Source organism: Castor canadensis, chromosome X (assembly GCF_047511655.1).
Source record: "Castor canadensis chromosome X, mCasCan1.hap1v2, whole genome shotgun sequence".
NCBI lineage: Eukaryota > Metazoa > Chordata > Mammalia > Rodentia > Castoridae > Castor > Castor canadensis.
The window spans coordinates 87,777,537-87,799,720 of NC_133405.1; the positions used below are offsets into that span (position 1 = coordinate 87,777,537).

The 22,184-nt window shown below is 38.4% G+C and overlaps 1 protein-coding gene across 7 annotated transcripts in view; it reads left to right on the forward strand.

Moving 5' to 3' along the window:
- Window positions 1-239: 239 nt before the first annotated feature.
- Mtmr8 (myotubularin related protein 8) overlaps window positions 240-22,184 on the forward strand; it is a 97,420-nt gene continuing 75,475 nt past the window's right edge. For 3 of the 7 annotated variants that reach the window (XR_012444625.1, XM_074064099.1, XM_074064101.1), the window contains exon 1: window positions 383-631. Coding sequence is in view for 6 of the 7 variants with exons in the window: in XM_074064099.1 (XP_073920200.1) it covers window positions 461-631 (171 nt within the window). In the remaining variant the exon portion in view is untranslated. The other 4 variants (XM_074064100.1, XM_074064097.1, XM_074064095.1 and 1 more) reach the window with 4 other exon arrangements.

Here is a 22,184-nt window from a genome sequence, read left to right on the forward strand (position 1 = left end):
CGGTGCTTAGAGCCCTTACAGCATCAAGGAATATAGAAAGTTGGCAAGGGTTGGCAATACTCTTCTCCGGGCCTTAACAACTGGGCCAAACCTGGAATCCGAACCCGGATAAACAACTACCGGAAGAAAAGGGCATTTGCCAGAAAGGAAGATGGCGAGAGTGGGCATGAGCGAAGTGTCGCGATAGTAGCCTCTGCGACGATTAGGTAACGAGAGTTTGATCCAGGACTAGGAGGGCGGGGGGAAAGAGCCATTGGGGCAGGCGGCGGCAGGAGTGGCGGTGGTAGTAGCGGCGGCAGTGGCAGTAGCCGGAGTAGCACTGAGAGATTCGGCTAGTGGGAGCTGCAGTCATGGACCATATCACTGTGCCCAAGGTAAAGAGGAGTTAGGCGAGACCGGGAGCCGCGGACTCCCTCTTGGTGTTCAGCTGGGAGTTCAGGCACAACCCCGCCTTCTCAAGATGCTCTTTGACGCCCCCTTCCCGCGTTGGGATCGTCGTTCGCTTTCTCAGTTCACACCCCCTTTCAACCAAACTGGAGCTCTCCACTTTAGGACCCAGCTGGGGGCGGCAGTGGAGCGGGGAAGGGTGATCTATGTTGCTACTCCCCACGCATCACCGTCTCAGCTCCCGGTATGAGTCTGTGAGTTCTTTCCTGCTTGGCTCTCCAACCCCAGCTCCTTCCCGCACCCCAGCACGTACTTCTCACTCATCTTTTCATCAGCGTCTTACACTCCTTGCACTCTCCAACCGCCTATCCTGAATACTCTCCTGGCATCGCCCCCTGGAGAGTTACTATCTTTATCCAATCTTTCCCCACCCTCCTGTCGGTGACTCCAACCCCTAACCTGCCTCGCCACAGCTTGCTTCTCCTTCCACCCCCCACCCCATGGTGTTTTCGGTGAGACCACATCTCTCCAGTCCTAGCCAAGCAATGAAAAAGGAAAGGGAGTGGGGGTGGCGGTGGGGGAAGGATAGAGCAGAGTAGACCTAGCCTAGTCGGCCTAGGAGAAGAAACCCCGAAGGTGGCATTACCAGGCCAGTTGCCACCTGTTTATAGCTGGCCCGCAGGTAGAGCTGCTTTTGCTTCATTTTCTCTCAGCTTTCCAGACCCTACTGTCTTCCTTCCCAAGGCCAGCCCCTTTACATTGCATCTTCCTACTGTTTTCTTCTCTTATTTGGGGTTGAGGAACAGTGAAGAGTTCACAACTAGTCTGTGGTTAAATTTTTCTATTGATTATAACAGATGTGGCCCAGGCTAACTGAAGTCCATGTAAAAGTCTAGCGTGTTTTAATGGAAAGAGCACGGATTTTGAAGTCAGGAGACTTTAGAGTGCTAGGCCCCACAAATATGAGCTGATGTCTTTGGACAAATTAACCTCTCTGAGCTTTGGTTTTTCTCACCTACCAAATAAGGATAATGAAACTTGCCCTGCTCATTTCATGGGGTGGTTGTGAGAATTAAATAAAAGGATGTGTGTGCAAGGTTTTGGTAACTAATAGTGTTTCTGCCCACTTGTTGGCTTCAGACCTTGATGTGCAAAGCAAGAACTCCGACCTTTAAACCTGTCTTTTCCTGACTGTCCCTCCTCAGGGCCTTGTAGCATCCAGCCTTATCTTTTTCTGCGTCCCCTCATTTCCAGGTCATATCATATATACCTGGTTACCCATCATGGTATGGAATGGTGGCACTATTAAAGCAAAGGCCTACTGCTATCCTGACTCCCTCTTCTCCCAACCCACCTAAGGCTGGGCTATTTTTTACTTGCCCAGGTCAAAACCAAGTAACCTGAATTCTTTTTTTGTTTTTTTGATACTAGGGTTTGAACTCAGGGCCTACACCTTGAGCCACTCCACCAGTCCTTTTTTGTGATTTTTTTTTTCTAAATAGGGGCTTGAGAACTATTTCCCTGGGCTGGCTTTGAACTGCAGTCCTCCTGATCTCTCCCTCCTGAGTAGCTAGGATTACAAGCCTGAGCCACCAGCACCCAGCTTTTTTTTTTTTTTTTTTTTTCATTTGACCTGGAAAGGGGGAGAGGCAAACTGACCTTGTCCTTGAGTGTAAAAAATATTAAAATTCACTTGTGGGGATTAAAGCTATAAACTAGTCTGACTGTATGGTAATTGGAAGGGAGAATAAACCACAGAAAAATAATAATACTAGGTTACACATATTGAATGTGGCAGGCACTGTGCAAAACCTGATGGAGATTCTACTATTATTCCCATAATTAAGATGAGGAAACTGAGACCCATTGAAGTAGAGTGACTTGCTTACTAATAAAGATGGGAATGCTAAGTTTCAGACTGGTGTGAGGATGGGAATTCATGTTCAAGAAAACTTAAACTGCCATTATGGCCAGACTCTAATTGTACTGCATTGCTGGTGTTGTGAGTGTTGAAATATGAATAAAAGCTCCAAATGAAGACTTAGTTCTTTAAAGAAAATTGACATTTCTTTTGGTGCCTGGCAGGATTGCGAGTGTCCGAAGGTAGTATACTGCTATCGATTTTTTTTTCTAAATTTCTGGGAAGGATTAGGCTTACACTAGTGGCTAGGTTAATCCCATTTTAATCAGTGACCTCCTGTTAACTCACTGTTTCCACAAAAGGGATAATTTTGAGTTTGTCAGTCATTAATTCTGCATGTCAAGTGCAAAAATGACTTATTTTTGGCTGTTGCTTGAGTCTTTCTTTTCAGGCAGACTATTTTTTTTTTAAATGTATTGAAGTGCAGTACACACATATATAATATATGACATGATATTCATAGATTATAAGTTTATGGCTCAGTGAATATTTACAAACTGGATATACTGAGGTAGCTAGCACCAAGATCAAGAAACACATACCCCCTTCCAGTCAAGTTCAGATTGTCTGAATTCAGATCCTAACTCTGCTACTTAATTAGCTTTGTAATCTTGGCAAGTATGTAACCTCTCAGTGCCTCAGTATTTTCTTCTGTAAATTGGTGGTAATAATCATACCTATCATATAGAGTTGTTATAAGGATTAAATGATTTAATGTTGAATTAATAATGAAAGACAGGACTATAAAATAGGTACAGTGGGAGGGACTTGTGGGAGGGGAGAGAGTGACTGGAGGAGATGAAGGTGAGGGAATATAGTTGATGGGCTTCATATATGAAATATAACAATGAAACCTTTTTCAATTGCTTTAAGTGGGGTGGGGAGGAGGGTTTGTGGGGGGAGATGGTGGGGGCAATCTAACCAATGTACAATGTAAGGCTATTTGAAATTGTCACAATGAATCCCCTCTGTACAATGAATTTATTCTAATAAAAGTGAAAAAAATGAGTTAATATTTATAAAAGTGCTTAGAACAGTGCCTGGCACAAAGTAGATGCTTAATTTAGCTATCAGTTACTATCATTGTCATTATTAGTTGTTATTATTTTCAGAATCTGCATTGAAAGTTGTTGAGGATACAAAGGTGGCTTAGATACAGCATCTGCCCTCTCATTCTCTGTCTCTCCTCTTAAAAAAATTTTATTTTATCATTTTTACATTTACTTATATGTGTGTCCATTATTTGGGCCACCTTCCCTTCCCCCTGCCCCAGTCTCTTAATTGAAGGGATGCAAGCATGAGATCTAAGAATGAAAGTAAGAACTTTCATGAGCAGGGCAAATGAGTTACCATTGGAATTTAAAGGCAAGTAATAAGGTCCAGTTCCAGATGAATATGAGGAGTGTGAAATGAGGCAAGCTTTATGGAGGGATGAGATTTAAACTGAATCTAAATAATAGATAAGATTTGATTGTTCAGGAACTTCAAGGACCTAAACTCACAGGATGGTAACTCATTAATGCAAGGTTGAAGGTACTTAGAAGTGGAATTGAATTGGAGAAAGAGGTTTTGTAGTCTGTAAAGGATCTTGAATGTTATACTGAGGATAAAGTAATGAAGAGCTCCTAAAGATTTGTAAGTCTAACTCCAGTACTGCAAAAAATGTCTAGAAATGTGGAAGTTACAAAGGATCTTTTAAAATATTATCTAAGTGAAGAATGAGAATGAGGTTTCTTTCTGTAGTGATAGAAATGTTCTAAAATTATATTATGTCAATGCTTGTGCTCTTGTAAATTTACTAAAAATCATTGACTTACACACTTCAAATGAGTGAAACTTAGCATATGTAAGTTATACTTGAATGGAGCTGCAAATAAATATGTAAAGATCATCTACTGGTAATAGAAGCCTCTTATTTCACAATGTGAATGCTGAGGCCCAGAGAACTAAAGTTTCTTGTCCAAGGTCAAACATTTAGCAAAGAGCAGAGCCAGCATTGTCTTTTAGTTATTTAGTATGCATGGCTGGTTCAGACTATGATAAACTGTGTGGAGTTATTATAGAAACCACAATAATTGGAATGTCAGTTGGGAATAGAATGCTATTCTAGATAGTAATTTTAAAAATAACACTTTGTAGTACTTTACAAAGTGCTTTTTCAGTCTACCCTACAAGCTCTCAAGGAGATTATACTTTATTCAAATCTTTCCTAAAAACAGATAAGTTTTGGCTTGACTTCTGGGAAGCTAAGACCAGATTTAATGTTCTTTCTTATTAACCACATTAGCCCTTGTATTTGCTTTCTTCTTTTCATGGCTTTGATTTTCTATTCTAATAACCTAATTGTAGTTCTGCCTTTTAGTATAAACCACCCCAAATTCATTTAGGAAAGAGGCAGGATCAAAATAAATATTAAGCTGGATGAAGAAGTGTTTTTCGTTTTCAAGGTGGGAATTGTACTCCCCTTCCAGTTCTCTCCCATGCTTTCTTTCTTTTTCCTTTCTCTTTTTTTTCTTTCTTTTCTTTTTTTTTTTTTTTTTGGTGTCACTGGGGTTGAACTCAGGGCCTCACACTTGCTAGGCAGATGCTCTTAGGGCTTGAGTCACTCTGCCAGCCCCCTTCCGGTTCTCAAAAGTCTAAATCCACTTGGCTTCACTTTGATTGTTTCATTCTAGGGAGTAGTGTGATGGAGTGGAAAAGAAGGAACAGCCAGCTGGATTTGAATTCTAGGTGTATTATTTATTAACTCTGGCTTCTTGGACAAATCACTGAAGTTCTCTTGAGTATTCATTTTCTTACTCATAAAGTGGGAATATTATCTACCTTTTGGGACTATGATGATTAAAATAAGGTATGATAAAGGCCTGGCATATATTAAGTATGGAATAACTATGTATTTCCTTCTCATTACATCAGGGACAAACAATGGTAGAGGCTTTAGTATATAATAATCCTGAGGGATCTGAAAATATAGCTTGTCTCAGAGGAAGATTTGCCTCTACAGTAATCTAGAAAGGCTTTTGCAAGGAAAGAAGCTACCCAGGAAACTCTGGTGGCAGTGGTCTTTGTTTTTGTCCTCTATTTTAGATATTGGAATAGTTTTCCTCACCACCAAAACCTCCTTTGATTTCAGCTTGTATTTTGGAAACCCCAATTAAACAGTTATTCCTAGAAATTATTAGGATTTGTTTTAGTGTTGTGTCTTTTCAGATATCATTTATGGTTTTGTGGTATAATACCTAAGTGTTTTAGAAAGATTTTTTGATAAATTCTAAAGAAATTCTCATTATTTGAAACTAATATTGGACAGCGAGTCAAGAGACCTGAGTTATAGCCTCAGTTTTCACTTTCCATGTGGTTAAAATAATATCTAGCATTTATAGAGCCTGTGTATGCCAGATATAATTCTAAGTGCTTTTCATACATACTACATATTTATGTACTTATTTAATCCTCATAACAATACTGTTATACTCATTTTAAAGATTAAAGAAATCACCCAGAAAACTTAAGCAATATGAAGCTAGTGGGCTGGCAGAGTGGCTCAAGTGGTATGAAGTGTGAGGCCCTGAGTTCAAATCCCAGTAACCACCCAGAAAAGAAGAGGTTATCAAGTGGTATGAGTGCCTGCCTAGCAAACATGAGCCCCTGAGTTCAAATCTCAGTGTCGTTAAAAAAAAATGAAGCTAGACTGTGACTCAAAAGTATGTGCTCTTAACACCTTCGTTATACTGCTTCAATAAAATGAACAGATTGGATTATAACAGCATATCCTAAACTATGTTCCTGATCAACACTAGTCCCACAAAATAATTTGTTTAAAAATGAAAAGGATTCTAAGGTAAAATATACTATACTACAAACACTAAAAACACTGTGCAGATTCATAATAAATGTTAAACCTCAAACATTTTGGTCTGAGGACCCCTTCTTACCCTTAAAAGATAAAAACAGTTCAAACTCAGTTTCTTCTGTATTCTCACAATGTACTTCTGACACCAGATAATTGTGGATTTATCATTTTGCAGTGGACATCAGCAACTGGATGTCCTCTAATTCTACCTAGTTCCTACACAGTTTACCTTGAGATAGCCTCAGATCCCACAGGTTGAAGACTCTACCCCCAAGATCATTTCAGATGCCAGTCACAAGCCCCATGACCAACTGACTATAAATCAGGGTTCCCATAACCTCTCCTCAGGCTCTATTATTTTGCTTGAGCAGCTCACAGGGAAGCACTTATGTTAACTGGTTTATTACAAAGGATATTAGCAAAATATATTGACAAAAAGATACATAGGTCAAGGCATGTGGGAAAAGGCATGGAGCTTCCAGGCCATCTCTGGCAAGCCATCTATCTGCCAGGAAACTCCATGTGTTTGGCTGTCTGGAAGCTGCTGAACCCTGTCCTGTTGAGGTTTTCTGAGGATTTCATTATATAAACATGATTAAAGCATGAACCTCCATATAGAAATGTAATTGGACAAAAAGGCTAACAGTCTGAGTGGGGAGACCCAGCAAGACCTGTCTGTGTAGATTCTTCCTGGTTTGTCTGTGCAGCACTCTGTTGTCAAGTATGGTGGAGAACTCTCCTGAAATGGGGGAGGGGTATCTTATGATCTACTGTTAGACAAGGTAGGTCAGAGAATTTTTTTTATGGCTAGTTCCAAGACAGAAAAGCAGGAACAGATCAGAGTTTCTAGGACCCTTTGCCTTGGGGAGGGAGTTATAAGTCTGGAACCCTGGACAACCCCCCCCATAATCTATCTCATAATACTACAAGAATTTTAAGAGTTTTGTAGGAGTTTTTTGGTGGTATCAGAACTCAGGGCCTTACACTTGTTAGGCAGGTGCTCTATTACTTGAGCCCCTCTGCCGGCCCTACAAGAGCTTTTATTTATGTGAGTTATATCTACTGATTTTTGTTACAATAGAGATTAAAATTGAGAAATGCAAAAATTTTCATTAATTCATTTAGAATATCAATAAACACATTAATAGAAATTACACATTTTTACAGAATATAATTTTATTTTCCACCATGTGCTTCTGAAAAATATGTAGTTGATAATCCAGGATAGTATATGTTTAGGAAATGTTTTCTGAATAAATATTTCAATTTTTTAAAATGGTAAAAAAAAAATAATAAATGTTAAACCTATTAAAGGTTCTGAGCTGGGTGCCAGTGGCTCATGCCTGTAAACCTAGTTACCCAGGAAGCAGAGATCAGGAAGATCACGGTTCGAAGCCAGCCTGGGCAAATAGTTCATGAGATCCTATCTCGAAAAAACCCATTAAAAAAAAAAAAGGACTTGGTGGAGTGGCTCAAGCTGTAGGTCCTGAGTTCAAGCCCCAGTACTGCAAAAAAATAAAAGGTTCTGAGAAGTCCTTCAATAAAGAAACCTGCTTTTATTTCTTTTACCCAGCATTTCCTTACCCAGACACAAATCTTTTTGTGTTGTGTGTATGTGTGTTTGTGTTTACATCTTAATAGTCTGTGGAACTAGGGTTTATAGAACATACTTTGAGAAATGCTGGTGTCAATCTGCAAGGCTCATTCTAACTCTTTTCACTTAATAATGATAGATGTGGAGAGTGTGAGATGCAGAATTCCTTTCCAAGTTTCAAATATGCTTTAATTGGAAGAGAACTGAAAAGTAAGATGTGGGGAGGCACAAGTTCAAGGCTAGTCTAGTTTTTAATAGTTGCTTCAAATGATCTTTGCATATATTAACACAAAAGACTTTATTTGCCCTCTACCTTTCCCTTTCTTTTCTCCCTCCCAATTTTATATTTTCTCAATTACTTTAAAAAATAGACCTAAACTAGATATGTTTGCCCTGAAAGCAAGAGAGAGCCTTGTTAGTAGGGCACAGGAGTTGTTTTCATAACAAATGCTATCTGCTATTGGAGGTGATGCCAATAGGGTCAGGACTTGCTTTGAACATGTGCAGCTGACGGGTATCATTGCACAATTGGTTCTCCAGAGCCAGATGTCTCATCTTTTATTTATTTTTGCAGTCTATCCAAGTTATTACTAATGATTATGGCAAATTAGGATAGTAAATGAATTCAGAGTCCTCAGAAGTATACTCGATTTCCTTTCTTCCTGGAAATAGAAAAAAAAAAAACAAAACAAAACACTGTTTATGGTCCATAGCTTTTCCAAGAGCAAAGATCTTATAAATGTCAGAGCACTGTATCTACAGCCCAGAACTACAAAACTAAGAAAACAGTTGGGTGGCCTGCATGGGACTTTACTCACCCTTTATTCTCTTCTTTCTACCTCATTTCTCTCCTCTTTACTCTTTTCCCTCTCTTCTCTTCTTTCCCTTTTTCACCCTTTTCCTTCTCTCTTCCCTTCTCCCTTTTCTTTCCTCTCCTCTAGTCTGTTCTTTCTCTTTCCTTCAATCACTTTTTTTTCCTTTCCTTCTCACTACACACACATGCACATAAAATAGAACCCAGGTTTCTTTTTTGGCAGTACTGGAGTTTGAACTCAGGGCTTTGGGCTTGCTAGGCAGGCACTCTACCACTTGAGCCACGTCTCCAGTCTAGGACCCAGGTTTCTGCTGGTCAAATTAGCACACCAGGTAGAGGAACACTCTTACCACAGTGTCTCAGAACCAGAGAGGGTTCCGGTTCCCATAAGTATAGAAAGAGAAGAAGGTCTGAGTAATTACAGGTCTTCTAGAAAGTTCTATCTGCTAATAGGCACATGTTCCCTCTCACATGGAACCCTATGGGAAGTCCAACGTGGACATCAACAGTTTCCCCTTCTGAGGCTTCCTCAACAACTAAGAACCTCCCTTGGCACACAGCACCCCTTGTACTTGGATAGTATAGCCTTTTGGTAGCTAGCTCCCTGGGCTTTAGCAGGAACTTCTGAGTGGCCAATTTCTGCCCTTGTTGATTATCTCAAGGATCTCTGGGACATGCAGGAGAGAGTTAAGATGCTTTACTATTTCAATTCCTATTTCCTACCTCTTGCCCATTGTCCTCAATTGTGACTTCTTTTCCTGACTGTGAGTGACCTCCTGCTCAGTTGACACTGATTTCTTTTATTAACCTAATTATAATATTCCTCTAGCAAGGACAAGTTTATTTTTCGTTTTAACTTTAAAGTCCTCATATGCTTTGACCAGACTACTCCCACCAAGTTTACAGATACTTCTGTATTCAAATTAGCACAGTGCCTCCCTGGGAAATATTTTTGCCTCCATGTTTCTCTTGCAGCAGGGCTTCGCAGGCTTTTGTAAGTGTTTTCTTTTCTGAGTATCTCCTGTCCTTTGTCTAAAGACTAGTGTTGATTCTTTTTTTCCCCCTTTCTCCATCTGGGTTTCTAGCCCTTAAGTGTCTCTTGGATTCTGAGAGTTTTCTTTAACTTACATTAGACCTTTGGGTTTTTTGATTAACTCTTTCTGATCTGGTCCCTCCTTCCTCCCTTCCTTTGTACTTAGCCACTTGTTGTTAACTTAATTCTCTCTTTTTTTTTACTTCAGCTACCTTAGAAATCATTGAAAGATAAAATTACAACAGATATAGCTATGGATCTAATTGGTTTCTATTTGCAGTTTATGAATGGAAGCAACTCAATGAGAGTTCCCACTGAGAAATACCATAACAGTAACTTTTGTATAATGGGAACAAGGAAACAGAATAAAAGAAAAAAAAGTGATTGGTTAACATAAGATTACTTAAAGTTGCTATTTTGGAAGAATTGAAGTAGAAGGGACTTCCATATTATTCTGACCCATGGTAACTGGAATATCCTGTTTTCAGGAAAAACTAGTCTGTTTTGGGGTCTATCAGCTTCCTTGAAGTTTCAGTTTAAGTGGTGTTTAGCATGAGAGACTCTGCTTTGGTTTAGTCAAGTCTGTTGGACCCTAGTGCAAGAGCTTAGTCCAAAATAGTGGCCTCCTATAACTGGACTCTGAGGTTTGTGCTGTTTGCCACTCTACAGAGTATCTGGGAGACAAATTGGTGGAAGGGAACAAGCAAGTTTATTCAAAGCTGGCCCTGAAAAAGACAAGAGATGCTCTATTTCATCTCTGTCTCTGGAGGTTTCAGGGCAAAAAGAGATATCATTGGACAAAACAAAGGGCTGGTACAATGTGACAATAGATAGGAAAAATATGCACCAGGTGGTGTCTTCATCATCCAGAGAGAACTGTTCTGCTTTTTTTCTGGCTAGAACATCACAATGGCCTTTGACCTCCTGCAGCTAGTTAGGTAAAACCTAAAGAAGGGTTTCTTTTTAGCAAAAAGGATTAGGCAGGGTAGAAGGCAAAATGGAAGGGAAGGGGAACAAGGGACCTTTTCAAATGAACCTTTGTTATACTTGCACAGTTTTGTTTAACAGTATATACTCCTGTAGCAAGGGCAGCTTTGTGCTGGAAATAAATGTTTCCTTAGCCTGTACAAGAAAATAAGATGTGTATTTCTTGGGATTGGAAAACAGTCCTAAGGATGACTTTGCAGGACAGAATCCATCAAAAGAGATCTTGTTTTCTCACTAACCTAACTACAGTAGTCTATAAGAAGAGTTAAAATGACATGTAAAGCTAATACTTGGTGCATAGCAATGTCTCTATTTTGTTATTGTAGTTGTTATTCTTGTATTTAGATGTGAACCTTGGAACCTATTCCTGGAAAATAAGGATAAATTTGTTATTCTAAGTCTCTGGTTCTCAACCTTGGCAGCATACTAGAATCACTTGAGGAACTTTTTCAAACTCTCATGATCACTAACATTAACATCAGAATAGAGGTGCAGACCCAGGCTTTAGTAATTTTATTTTTATTTTCAGTTGACACATAATAATTGTACATATTTATGGGGTACATTGTGATAATTTGATACACACACAATGTGTATGATCAAGTCAGGGTAATTAGCATTTCATTTAGTAAGTTCCCGATTCCAGTATTCAGCTAAGCACGAGAGCCATTGCCCTGCAGTTCTATTTTTCTTTTTAATGATTCTAGATTCCATGGGTTTTTCCAAGGAAAAAGTCTAGTTTTTCTTGACTCCAAATTTCATTTAGATATGATTCCTGGATTAATTTAGTACTTGTCAAAGATGGCTACACATTAGACTCCCCTTTAATAACTCACAATGCCCCACCTCAGACCAATTAAGTCTGTCTTTGGGGTGAGGCCCCAAGTGCCCATTGTGCTTTTTTTTCCCTTAAACTTCCCCTGGCATATAGTTTAGGTAGGACCACTGGTTTACATGAAAGGAGATTTGTGTTTATGAGGCTAAGCTACTGCAGAGTTTAATTGCTATAGGTGTAACATAATTCTTTAGTGAAAATTTTCGGTCACACTGTCCTATAACAATCACCTCTTGTGCTTTTACAAAGTGCAGTTAGATACATATGCATTTGATATCTGCAGTAATCTCATGTAACAGGCATAATTTCCTCAATTTTACTGATTAGAAAACTGTGGCAATGAAAAGTTGTATAAGTTCCCTAAGGTGGCAGAGTTGGAATTTATATCTAAGCCTTTTATGGCATAGTGTTGCCATGTAATTTCTTTCTATCTATCTATCTATCTATCTATCTATCTATCTATATAATGTTATATTTAACATTAAAGCTGCTGGGAGCTTTATCAGGACCTTCTTTGAACCATGGCTACAATAGCCTCTGAGCAATTGATGGCTGAGCACAGGGAAATGAATCCTGGGGAAACAATTCCCTAGGCAGCCCTGTGGGCTGGGCACACCAGGCTCTTCTCAAATGAAATCCTTGGAAAGAATTTAATAGGTTTGTATGTGTGTGTGTGTGTATCACATATTCTCCTTCTAATGTGAGTACATATTCTCTTTCAATCTTTCAACCAGTATAAGTAATCACCCAATTTGAGTAGAATCTTCTTCATTTTAGTGTTAATTGTTTTTTTTTTTGATAATGTCTTGCATTTTTGCCTGGGCTGGCCTCAGACCATGTTTCTTCTATGTATTCCTCCCAAGTGCTTGGGATTATAGATATATACCACCATGCGCAACTTATTTATTGAGATGGGGTCTTGCCAACTTTTTTTTTGCCTTGAACACCAATCCTCCTGATCTCTGCCTCTCAAGTAGTTCGGATTATAGGCGTGTGCCTCTATGCCCTGAGAGTAGAATTTTTTTGAGATTGCTTTTTTTTGTATATTCATTCACTTTATAATTCCCATTGATAATCTTTCTCATCTAAGAACAGGAAGAACATGGAAAAACAAGTTACAGAGTTGGCCCTGCTGTTAACTACCTGTGTGACTTTAGATAAGTCACCATCTTGTTGGGCCTCTCTACTACCATCTTTCCAATGAACAGGAGTCACCAGTGCATTCTGAGGAATCCAGAAGGGTGGAGTGCCGGAATCACAGAGGTCCTTGACCCACAAGGGCTCAGGGAAGGAATGCACAGACAAGACACATATCAAGAGGGCCATAAGGCTGATGACCAACTGGCAAATTTTTTTTAAGCAAGCTTTATACAAAAGAGGAAGAGACTTAAACATCAAAAACACTCTGACCTAGTTACAACCTTTCTGTTTTGGCCACCCTGCATTCTTACTGCCAGTGTCCTTAACTAAGTATAAACTTCTTTTTAGTCAAGGGGAACCGTTTAGTGTTCCTTCCCACTGTGATAGAGACATGGTACACCTGCAGATTCTGACCTTGTTGGAATGCTGCTAAGCCACAATGACCTTGGATTGCGGCTCATGGCTCCCAACAGTGGAGTGTCCTGGAAGTAAAATCTTAAAAATGGACTTCATAGAGGAAGGATTAATAACTTTGCCAAATGTTGCCAGTAGGTCCAAGTAGGGTGAGGACTGAGAAGTCAGTCCCTCCTTCCATTTTTTAAAAATTAATAGCCATTTGTTTTCTTTTTCAGTAATATTTTATTTCCATACTTTAATTTTGAAATCAGTTATCATACATTTCTACCAATTTTTTTTATTTCATTGTTCATATATCAGGAAATACTCAAAGTGAGATTAATTGGATGAAACATTTTCAGCAAATTTAGAACATAGTACTTCATCTTCAAATTCATCAAGTCCTCTAATAAGTTATTTCTTATTCATTGTTTTATAGCATTTATGCAATGATGGCTGGGCATGGTGGCACATACCCCTAATCCCAGCAACGTGGGAGGTAGAGGTAGGAGGGTTGTGAGTTTTATGCCAGCCTGGGCTACATTATGAGACCTTGTCTCCAAAAAGAAAAAAATAATTAAAAAAGACAGCATCACATGGATGAGGCCAGAGTCTGCTGTTGGTGTGAGCTTTACTAGGGCTCTCTTGGACAATGACTACAGTGGCCTCTAAGTATCTTGATGGCTGAACACAGGGAAATGAATCCTGGGGGAACAATTCCCTAGGCAGCTTGTGCAAGCAGGGCATCCTGGACTCTTAAGTGAAATCATGAGAAACAAGTTGATACTTTTCCACTTTTGAAGCATAACAGGTGGTGTTTTGCTGATTTTTGAGATACCCTGAAGGTATCTTTCCTGTTGTCCTGGTACAATACATATGGCCTCTTTTTTTTTTAATTTTTGAAACATTTTTATTAGTATATGATAGGTACACAGGGGGTTTCATTGTGACATTTCCATATGTACATGTATTATATCCTGGTTTGGTTCATCCCCTCCATTATTCTCCCTCCTATCCCCTTTCACTTCTTAAGGTGTGTTCAACAGGTTTCAATGTTCCATGCTTATGTTTGTATAGAAATTACGTCAACTATATTCACTTCCTTTACCCTCTTTATTTATCCTCCTCCTCCCAGTAGTACCTCCCCTTAACATGACCTCCTGTCATTCATTGTTTGTGTCTGTTCGCTGTTCAGCAGGGTTTTGCCTTAATGTTTTTACTTGTAAATATATCGTACTTTAATCGATCTAACATCCTCTATTACTCTTCCTTATCCTTTTCCCCCTACCCTATATTGTTCAACAGTTTTCAGTGTGTTTTGTTGTGTCTTGTTCCTACACAGATGTGATGTTATTTCATTATTATTCACTTTTTATCATTCTTTTCCTCTTCCCTTAGTCTTCTCTAACAGCCCCACTTTTAGAAACATGTTTTGTACATATTTACATGTATATATGATAATACTTCTATTTGTATTGGGTCTACCACATATGAGCAAAAACATGCAACCTTTGTCTTTCTGAACCTATTGGCCTCTTTTTAATGTCACTAATCTCTTTAGCAACTGCATGGTCTTTGGCAGCACCTTTAAATGTGCTCCTTTTCTGTTCAAACTACAAGTTTTACAATTTTTTTCCTCTGTTTTTCTTTGCTCCTGCTTCTCACTGTAGATCTGCCCAAACCAGCCAGTAATACCACTGCCTGAATGCTGTGCTGTCTTGACATTTCCTCTGCCATATAAACCAGCCTGTCACCTTTAACTCAGTTTTACACAGTCTTAGGACATGAGCAAAAAATGTAGCCAAGTTCTTTGCCAGAGTGTGTCACAGGTAGCCTCTAGTCCAGTTCCCAGAAGAGACCTTATTTCCATGTGGATGTTCGTCAGCATAGCCTTTACTATCTGCATTGCTATTAGCATCCTGGTCTTTGGCGCTACCGCCAGAATTTCCCATTAAACTCCAATTATTGCATTTTAGACTTTTTCTAGCCTATTCCTCCAAACATTTCCAAATCCTTCTGCAAACCAATTCCAAAAACTTATGAACCACATTGTCAGGTGTAGTCACAGTAACAAACTCACTTCTTAGTACTAATTTTCTGAAATTTATGGGAAGTTAGCTTTCCATACTGCGACAAAATACCAGAGATAATCAATTTAAAAGAAGGAAAGATTTATTTTGGCTCATAGTTTCAGTTAATATTGCCTGGTCCTGTTTTGGGCCTGTGGTAGCATAAGTGCATCATGGCAAGAACACATAGGAAAGGAGGCCTGTTTACCTCATGGCAGCCAGGAGACAGAGAGAGAGGGGAAGGGGCCCCAGTCCCCGGATCACCTTCAAAGGCACACTACCACTGACCTAACTTCTTCTAGACCTCAGCTCCTAAAGGTTCTACCATCTCCCAGTGGCACCACCACACACTGGGGACCAACCCTTCAACACATGAACCTTTGGAGAGCATTTCATGTTCATATTATAGCAATGGTCTTGATTATCTTTCCATATTGCTTTCTAAATGGGAAATAACATTATATTCATCAACAGTACCACAACTGTGCTAGCGTTGGGTGTATGGCAAATTTAACGAGGGTGAAATAGTGGCTCCATGTCATTTAAAATTTGCATTTGTCATTACCAGTGAAATTGAGCTTTTCATATTTTTATTTACCCTTGTGTGAATTATCTGTTCATGTTTCATTTGTATTGAGGTTGTGATGCTTTTCTTATAAATGTGAAGAAGTGACATGTGTATTAAAATATATAATAACTTATATTTATGATAATTGTTTTTATTGGAACACATTTAAAGTTGTAACAAAAAGCATCAGTAGATTAAATGAGACCTCTTTTCTTAAATGTTTCCAGGAAAAGAAATGATAGTATTTTTGTAATCTTTTTTAGCTATGTGTAATTTGCCTATGTAGTAATTTGTCACACTGACAGACTCCTGGATGTGAACATGTGAATATGTGAAATGAAAAGAGCATTGAACTGAGGATTTTATGTTCATTTGTGTTCAATGTGATCTCATATACTCTCTTTTACTCCCTTCGTAAATGAGAATCATGACACCTAAGAATGTTAGAACTGTGAGTTTAAATATGAGTCCAGATGAGTTAAAGAGACCAACATAATAGAATACCTTTTAAATATCTAAGATTATTTTCCATATTTTTAAAAAAGATGTTCAGGATTGAGTTCATTACATATGCCTCAATTCCTGGTACATTATTATCATTGGTCCATGCAAGTTAGCTCCCCGCCAACACCCCCGTACTGGGGCTTGAACTCAGGGACTTCACCTTGAGCCACTCCACCAGCCCAATTTTTTTGTGAGGATTTTTCAAGGTAGGGTATCGTGAACTATTTGCCCAGCTTGGCTTTGAACAGTGATCCTCCTGATCTCTGCCTCCTGAGTCGCTAGGATTACAGGCGTGAGCCACCGGCACCCAGCTAAGTTAGCTCTTATTTTTATTTAGTTAGCTCCCATCCCTTATGCTACTCTCCTATCATAGGAAAGTATTCTAATATAATTAATATGATATTTATATTTGAAAGTGGCCTTGAAAATATAATGGTTGTTTATATATATGCATCTTAATTTATGTGTATAGTTATGTCTTCAGTATATTGTTTGCACCAAGGCATATGTGTTTTCTTTTAGTCATACATGTTAGTATGTATATTTCTAATACATTGTTTCTAATAGTTGCATAATATTCCACCACTATTCTCAAAGTGATAAACATGTTCATCCTTGCATGTGTCTTCTTATGGACCTATATGAACTTAATTGCAGGGTCTTAGGGTATATGTTTTTTACTTTGAGTAGTACCAGATTGCCCTCTTGTGTGGCCCCACCTCAGTTGTAATGGATGAGGATTCCTATGTGCCTCCAACCCTACCAACTCATGGCATTTTTAGTTTTTTTTTTTGCCAGTCTCACATTGGGAAAGAAGGTTTTGAGCATCTTTTTATGGCTGTATGTATATGGGATTTTCTCTTAGTGACTTGCTTTGTCTATTTTTGTATTTGGACTTCTTTTTCCTATTGAGTTGTGGGAGTCCTTTGTATAATCTAAATAATTTCTTGTTAGTTTTAGACATTGCACACACTTTTTCCCATTCTGTTATCAGCCTTTAAAGTCTTTCTGTTCCTAGATCTAAGGTATTCTGTTATTTTTCTTAGTAACCTTATAGCTTTATGTTTTACATGCAGCTACATCTAGAGTCTACTTTTATGTGTGGTATTAGGTAGGTATATGGTTTTAACTTTCTCCATGTACTGGTATTGTTCCCCACAACACATTTAATAAATAACCGTATCTTTTGTCTATCAATTTATGCTATATTGGGTTTCTACTTATATATGAGAGCACCATTGATCCTCAGTCCTTTTCTACTAGTCAGTTTTTTTGTTGTAGTACTATAGGTTTTTTCTTACAGCTTTTAATGTGTTTTACACCCATTAGAGCAAATATTTCCCTGTGTATTCTTTTTTTAAACTTGGATTTAGTTATTTGTGGGGCTTATTCTTTCTTGTGAATTTACAATAAGTTTGTTGGAGAATACATGTTGAAATTTGATTGAAACTGCATTGAATTTATAGGTTAATTTGAGGGATAATTGCCATCTTTGGAATATGAAGTTGTCCCATCAAAGAGCACAGATATCTTTTCATTTCTTAGTCTATTTCTGTTGCTGTAACACAATACCTGAGACTATGTAATTTATTTAAAAAATTTATTACAGTTAGGGAGACTGGGAAGTCCAAGAACATGGTACTGATATCTGTTCAGTATCTGCTGAGGGCCTTCCTGCTTGGCCATGGCATTGCAGATGGTATCACATGGCAAAAACAGAGGAATATAGCCAGAGAAAGCTTGATGTCAAAGCTTTCTCAATAATTTATTAATCCATCAATCTGTGAATGAATTAATCCATTCATGAAAACAGAGCTGTCACGATCCTATCACCTCCCAAAGGTTCCACCTCTTAAACACCACTAACAGGAGCAGCCTGTCTGGAGATCCCTCAGATCTGTGCCTTCAACAGTGTTTGGATGCAACAAACCTGGCAATTCTCTCCTTTTAACCTTCAAATCTTCTGTACAGTCATAACCTCCAGGACCATCTTCTCACCCATCTCCTGCTTCCGGGACCAGCCAACACTGTTTCTGGTGGTTAATTTTGTTTCAAGGACCAGCCATGACCTCCCAGATTTGTCAGAATTGTTCCACAGAGGTGGAGGGTGCTGTCAATTGGTCAGTACTACGCAATGTGGCTCTGGAAGCATGGGCCACTTCTTCCACAAGTTGGCCAAAGAGAAGCACTAGGGCACTGAGCAACCAGTGCAGTGTCTATGTGCCCTTCCAGGATATGCAGCCTTCTCAAGATAATGGGATCAAACCCTGGACACCATGGAAGCCACTATGGCCCTGGGGAACTAAGGCAAGTTCTTTTGGATCTTCATGCCTTGGGTTCCTCCTGCACAGACCTCTGTCTTCCTGGAGAACTGTTTTCTAGGTGAAGAGGTAAAGATCATCAAGAAGATGGGTGACCACCTGACTAACCTCCACAGTCTGGGAGACACCCAGGCCAGGCTAGGCGATTATGTGTTCTAATGTCTTACCCTCAAGCATAGGAGGCCCAAGGGCCCAGGATCATTTCAGGGGCTCCTCTGCATCACCTGGCATTCAGTGCTTCATCCTTAGCCTCTCTCTCTAGCCATTAAGCAGCTACACTGGGGCTTGAACTCAGGGCCAATACCTTGAGCCACTCCACCAGCCCTTTTTTGTGACATGGGGTCTTTAACCACGATCTTCCTGATCTCTGCCTCCTGAGTAGCTAGGATTACAGGTGTGAGCCACTGGCGCCTGGCTCATTAAGCAGCTTTTTAAACCACCTAAGCCTTGAACCAAATGAAAATAAAGCTTTTTTTTTTTTTGCAGCAAAATGAAAACAAACAAAATCCCAGCATTAACATGTGACTTTGGGGATATATTCAAGCCACAGTAATTTCTTTTGATTATCGTCTACATTTATTTGAGTATTAACGTTTTCTCTGTAAAGGTTTTGTATATGCTTGGTTGAACTAATTTCAAAGTTCTGTATAGTTTTTTTAAGTTTTTATTAGTATTTATTAGTTGTACAGGAGGTTTTATTGTGACATTTCCATATATACATATATTGTACTCCGATTTGGTTCATCCCCTCCATTATTCTCTTGCTTCCCCTTCTCCTTTCTTAGATGACTTCCACAGGTTTCAGTATTTCATATTCATACATGTGTAGAAAATGCATCAACCTTGCTGACAAAATAGTTCAAGTGGTAGAGTGCTTGTATGAGACCCTGAGTTCAAACCCCAGTACCACCAACAAATAAGAAAATACATCAATCACATTTATATTTTACTTGCTTCATTTACTCTCCCCCTCTCATTAATACCCTCTCCTTAACATGACCTGTTTTACATTCCTGTCCTTCATTGTTGAATGGGGTTTAGCCTTGGTATTTTACCTATACATATGTTGTATGTTAATCAGTCTAGCCCCTTTATTACTCTTCCTTACCCTTTGCCCCCTACCCAATATTGTTCAAAAGTTTTCAGTGCATTTCATTGTGTCTTGTTCCTATGCAGATGTGGTGTATTTCAATATTATTCATTCTCTGTCATTCTCTTCTTTCCCTCCTCCCCTAGTCTTCTCTAACAGTCCCACTATTGGAAACATGTTCTGTGTATGTGTGTGTATGTTTATATGATAATGCTTGTATTTGTATTTGTATCTGTCTTCCACATATGAGAGAAAACATGTGACCTTTATCTTTCTGACTCTTGGTTTACTTCGCTTAATATGATGTTCTCCACTTCCATCCATTTACCCTGTGAATGACAAAATTTCAGTCTTCCATTGTCTATATAATGCCACGTTTTCTTAATCCATTTACCAGTTGCAGGGTATCTGGGCTGTTTCCATAGGTTGGTTGTTGTGAATAATGCTGCAATAAACATGAGTGTGCAAGTATTTATATTGTATCCTGAGTTACATTCCTTCAGATATATGCCCAGGACTAGTATCACTAGATCACATGGTGGTTCTATTTTTTTTATCCATATACTTACATGTTATTGAATTTGTTAATGTTACAGAGTTCTTGAAGTACCAAAACCATGCGTGAGAATCCAGAGAAAGAATTGGTACCATGGACAGCCTCATCCACCCATCATACAGTATATGAAAACATGATTTATGTGCATTTTGATAATTTCACACTCTTTTAAGAAATTATACTGAGAATTGAAATTTAAATCTGCTGCAGGTCTTCACATTTCTATTAAATAAACCCCTTCGTATTTGTCTTAGTTAATATCTCAGTAACATAACCCCCAGCAAAATTTTGTGGGAAAAATGCATACTTAAGGAAAGTATATGGCTCAAGGTCTAAGAGATTACCTGTTAAGGTTTTTGGTTCTCAGATGAAGTCTTCAGTTTAACCAACAATCTTTTATTTCTTGTCTAATCCAACCTGTTGGCTGATTCAGCTACTCACTGAACTACATCACACCCATGTACACCAGAAGGCAGACATTGTAATGTAATGCTACCTTAAGGAATGCCATTATTCCCTAGAAGTGGCTGCTGGTCTTCAGGAGACACTAGCCTCCTGGGAGCCTGATTCCTGCACTGGCACACTCATCACAACTGAACTCTTGTAGAAAAATGCTCCCACATGAGGAGAGTTTTACTCACCCATTTGCTTCACTTTTGCTAGTAGCAACGTGCATTTGGCAAAGGGACTCCAGAGAGACCTGGGACTCTACGTCAAATGGTCACATAGCACTATGGACTGTTACTATTGAACCAAAGACATACTACTTTCCATAGTGGTTGTAGTAATTTACATTTCCACCAACAATGTATGAGGGTTCTTTTTTCCCCTGCATCCTCGCCAGCATTTGTTATTGTTTGTGTTCTTGATGATAATCATGCTAACAGGAATGAGGTGGAATCTTAATGCTGTTTTGATTTGCATCTCCTTTATGGCCAGGGATAATGAGCATTTCTTCCCGTGTTTTTTTGACTGTGTTTTTTGGACTTCTTCCTTTGAAAAAGCTCTCTTCAGTTCATTTGCTCATTTCTTCATTGGATCATTGATTTTGGGGGAGTTTAGTTTTTGAGCAACCTGTATATTCTGGTTATTAATCCCTTGTCAGATATATGCCTGAAAAAGATTTTCTCCCATTCTGTGGGCTGCATCTTCAGACTGGTGACCATTTCTTTTGTTGTGCAGAAGCTTTTTAGTTTCATGTAGTTCATTTGCCAATCCTTTCTCTTAATTGCTGAGCTATTGGAGTTCTATTTAGGAAGTTATTGGCCTTATATTAAAGTCTTTGATTCACTTTAAAAATTCTATATAGTTTTTGCTGCCATTGTAAATTGTATTTTTAAAAATTATATCTCCTAAGTGATTATTGGTGGTATAGAAAATGCTATTGATCTTTGTAGGTTGACTTTCTGTTTGGTGTCCTTGCTGAACTATGACCATATTTGTTCTAATAGTTTCTTGATTCTTTTAATATTTGATTTTTTTCTAGGTTGATGACTATTCTCTCTGTAAATAGTGAATTCTTTCTATCTGCATAAGTGAAATGGGTCTGTATTTTCTTTTCTTATAATCAGTCTTTATTTGATTTTAGGACCAAGATTACATTATCTCATGAAGTGAACTAAGTAATCTTCATTCTTTCTCTAGTGACAGGAATCAGTTGGATAAGATAGTAATTAACTGTTTCTTGGAAATTTGGTAGAATTTTTGTAAAAAAATCACCTGGGACTGAGGTTTTTTTTTTTGTTTTTTTTTGGTAGGGGAACTCTTACTATTATTGCTATTTCATTTTTTCTTCAGATTTTTTAAAATTTCATGTAAGTTTTCCAAATTATTAGCATATTGTTATACATAATATTCATCTAAAAATTTTTAGTTTTTCTCCTTTTTTCATCATGTATTTTATTTATACTTTTCTCTTTTATATCAGAGACTTTTATTAACTTTTTCAAAGAGTCAAATTTTGATTTATTAATCTCTCTCTGTGTGTATAGTGTGTGTCTCTTGTGTATCTGTGGGAGAGGATTTTCTGCTTATTAATTATATTCTTTCATCATCTTCTCTCTGTTATTCTCCTATTTCCATTATGTTGAACGTTTAGCTAGTTTACTTTTAGTCT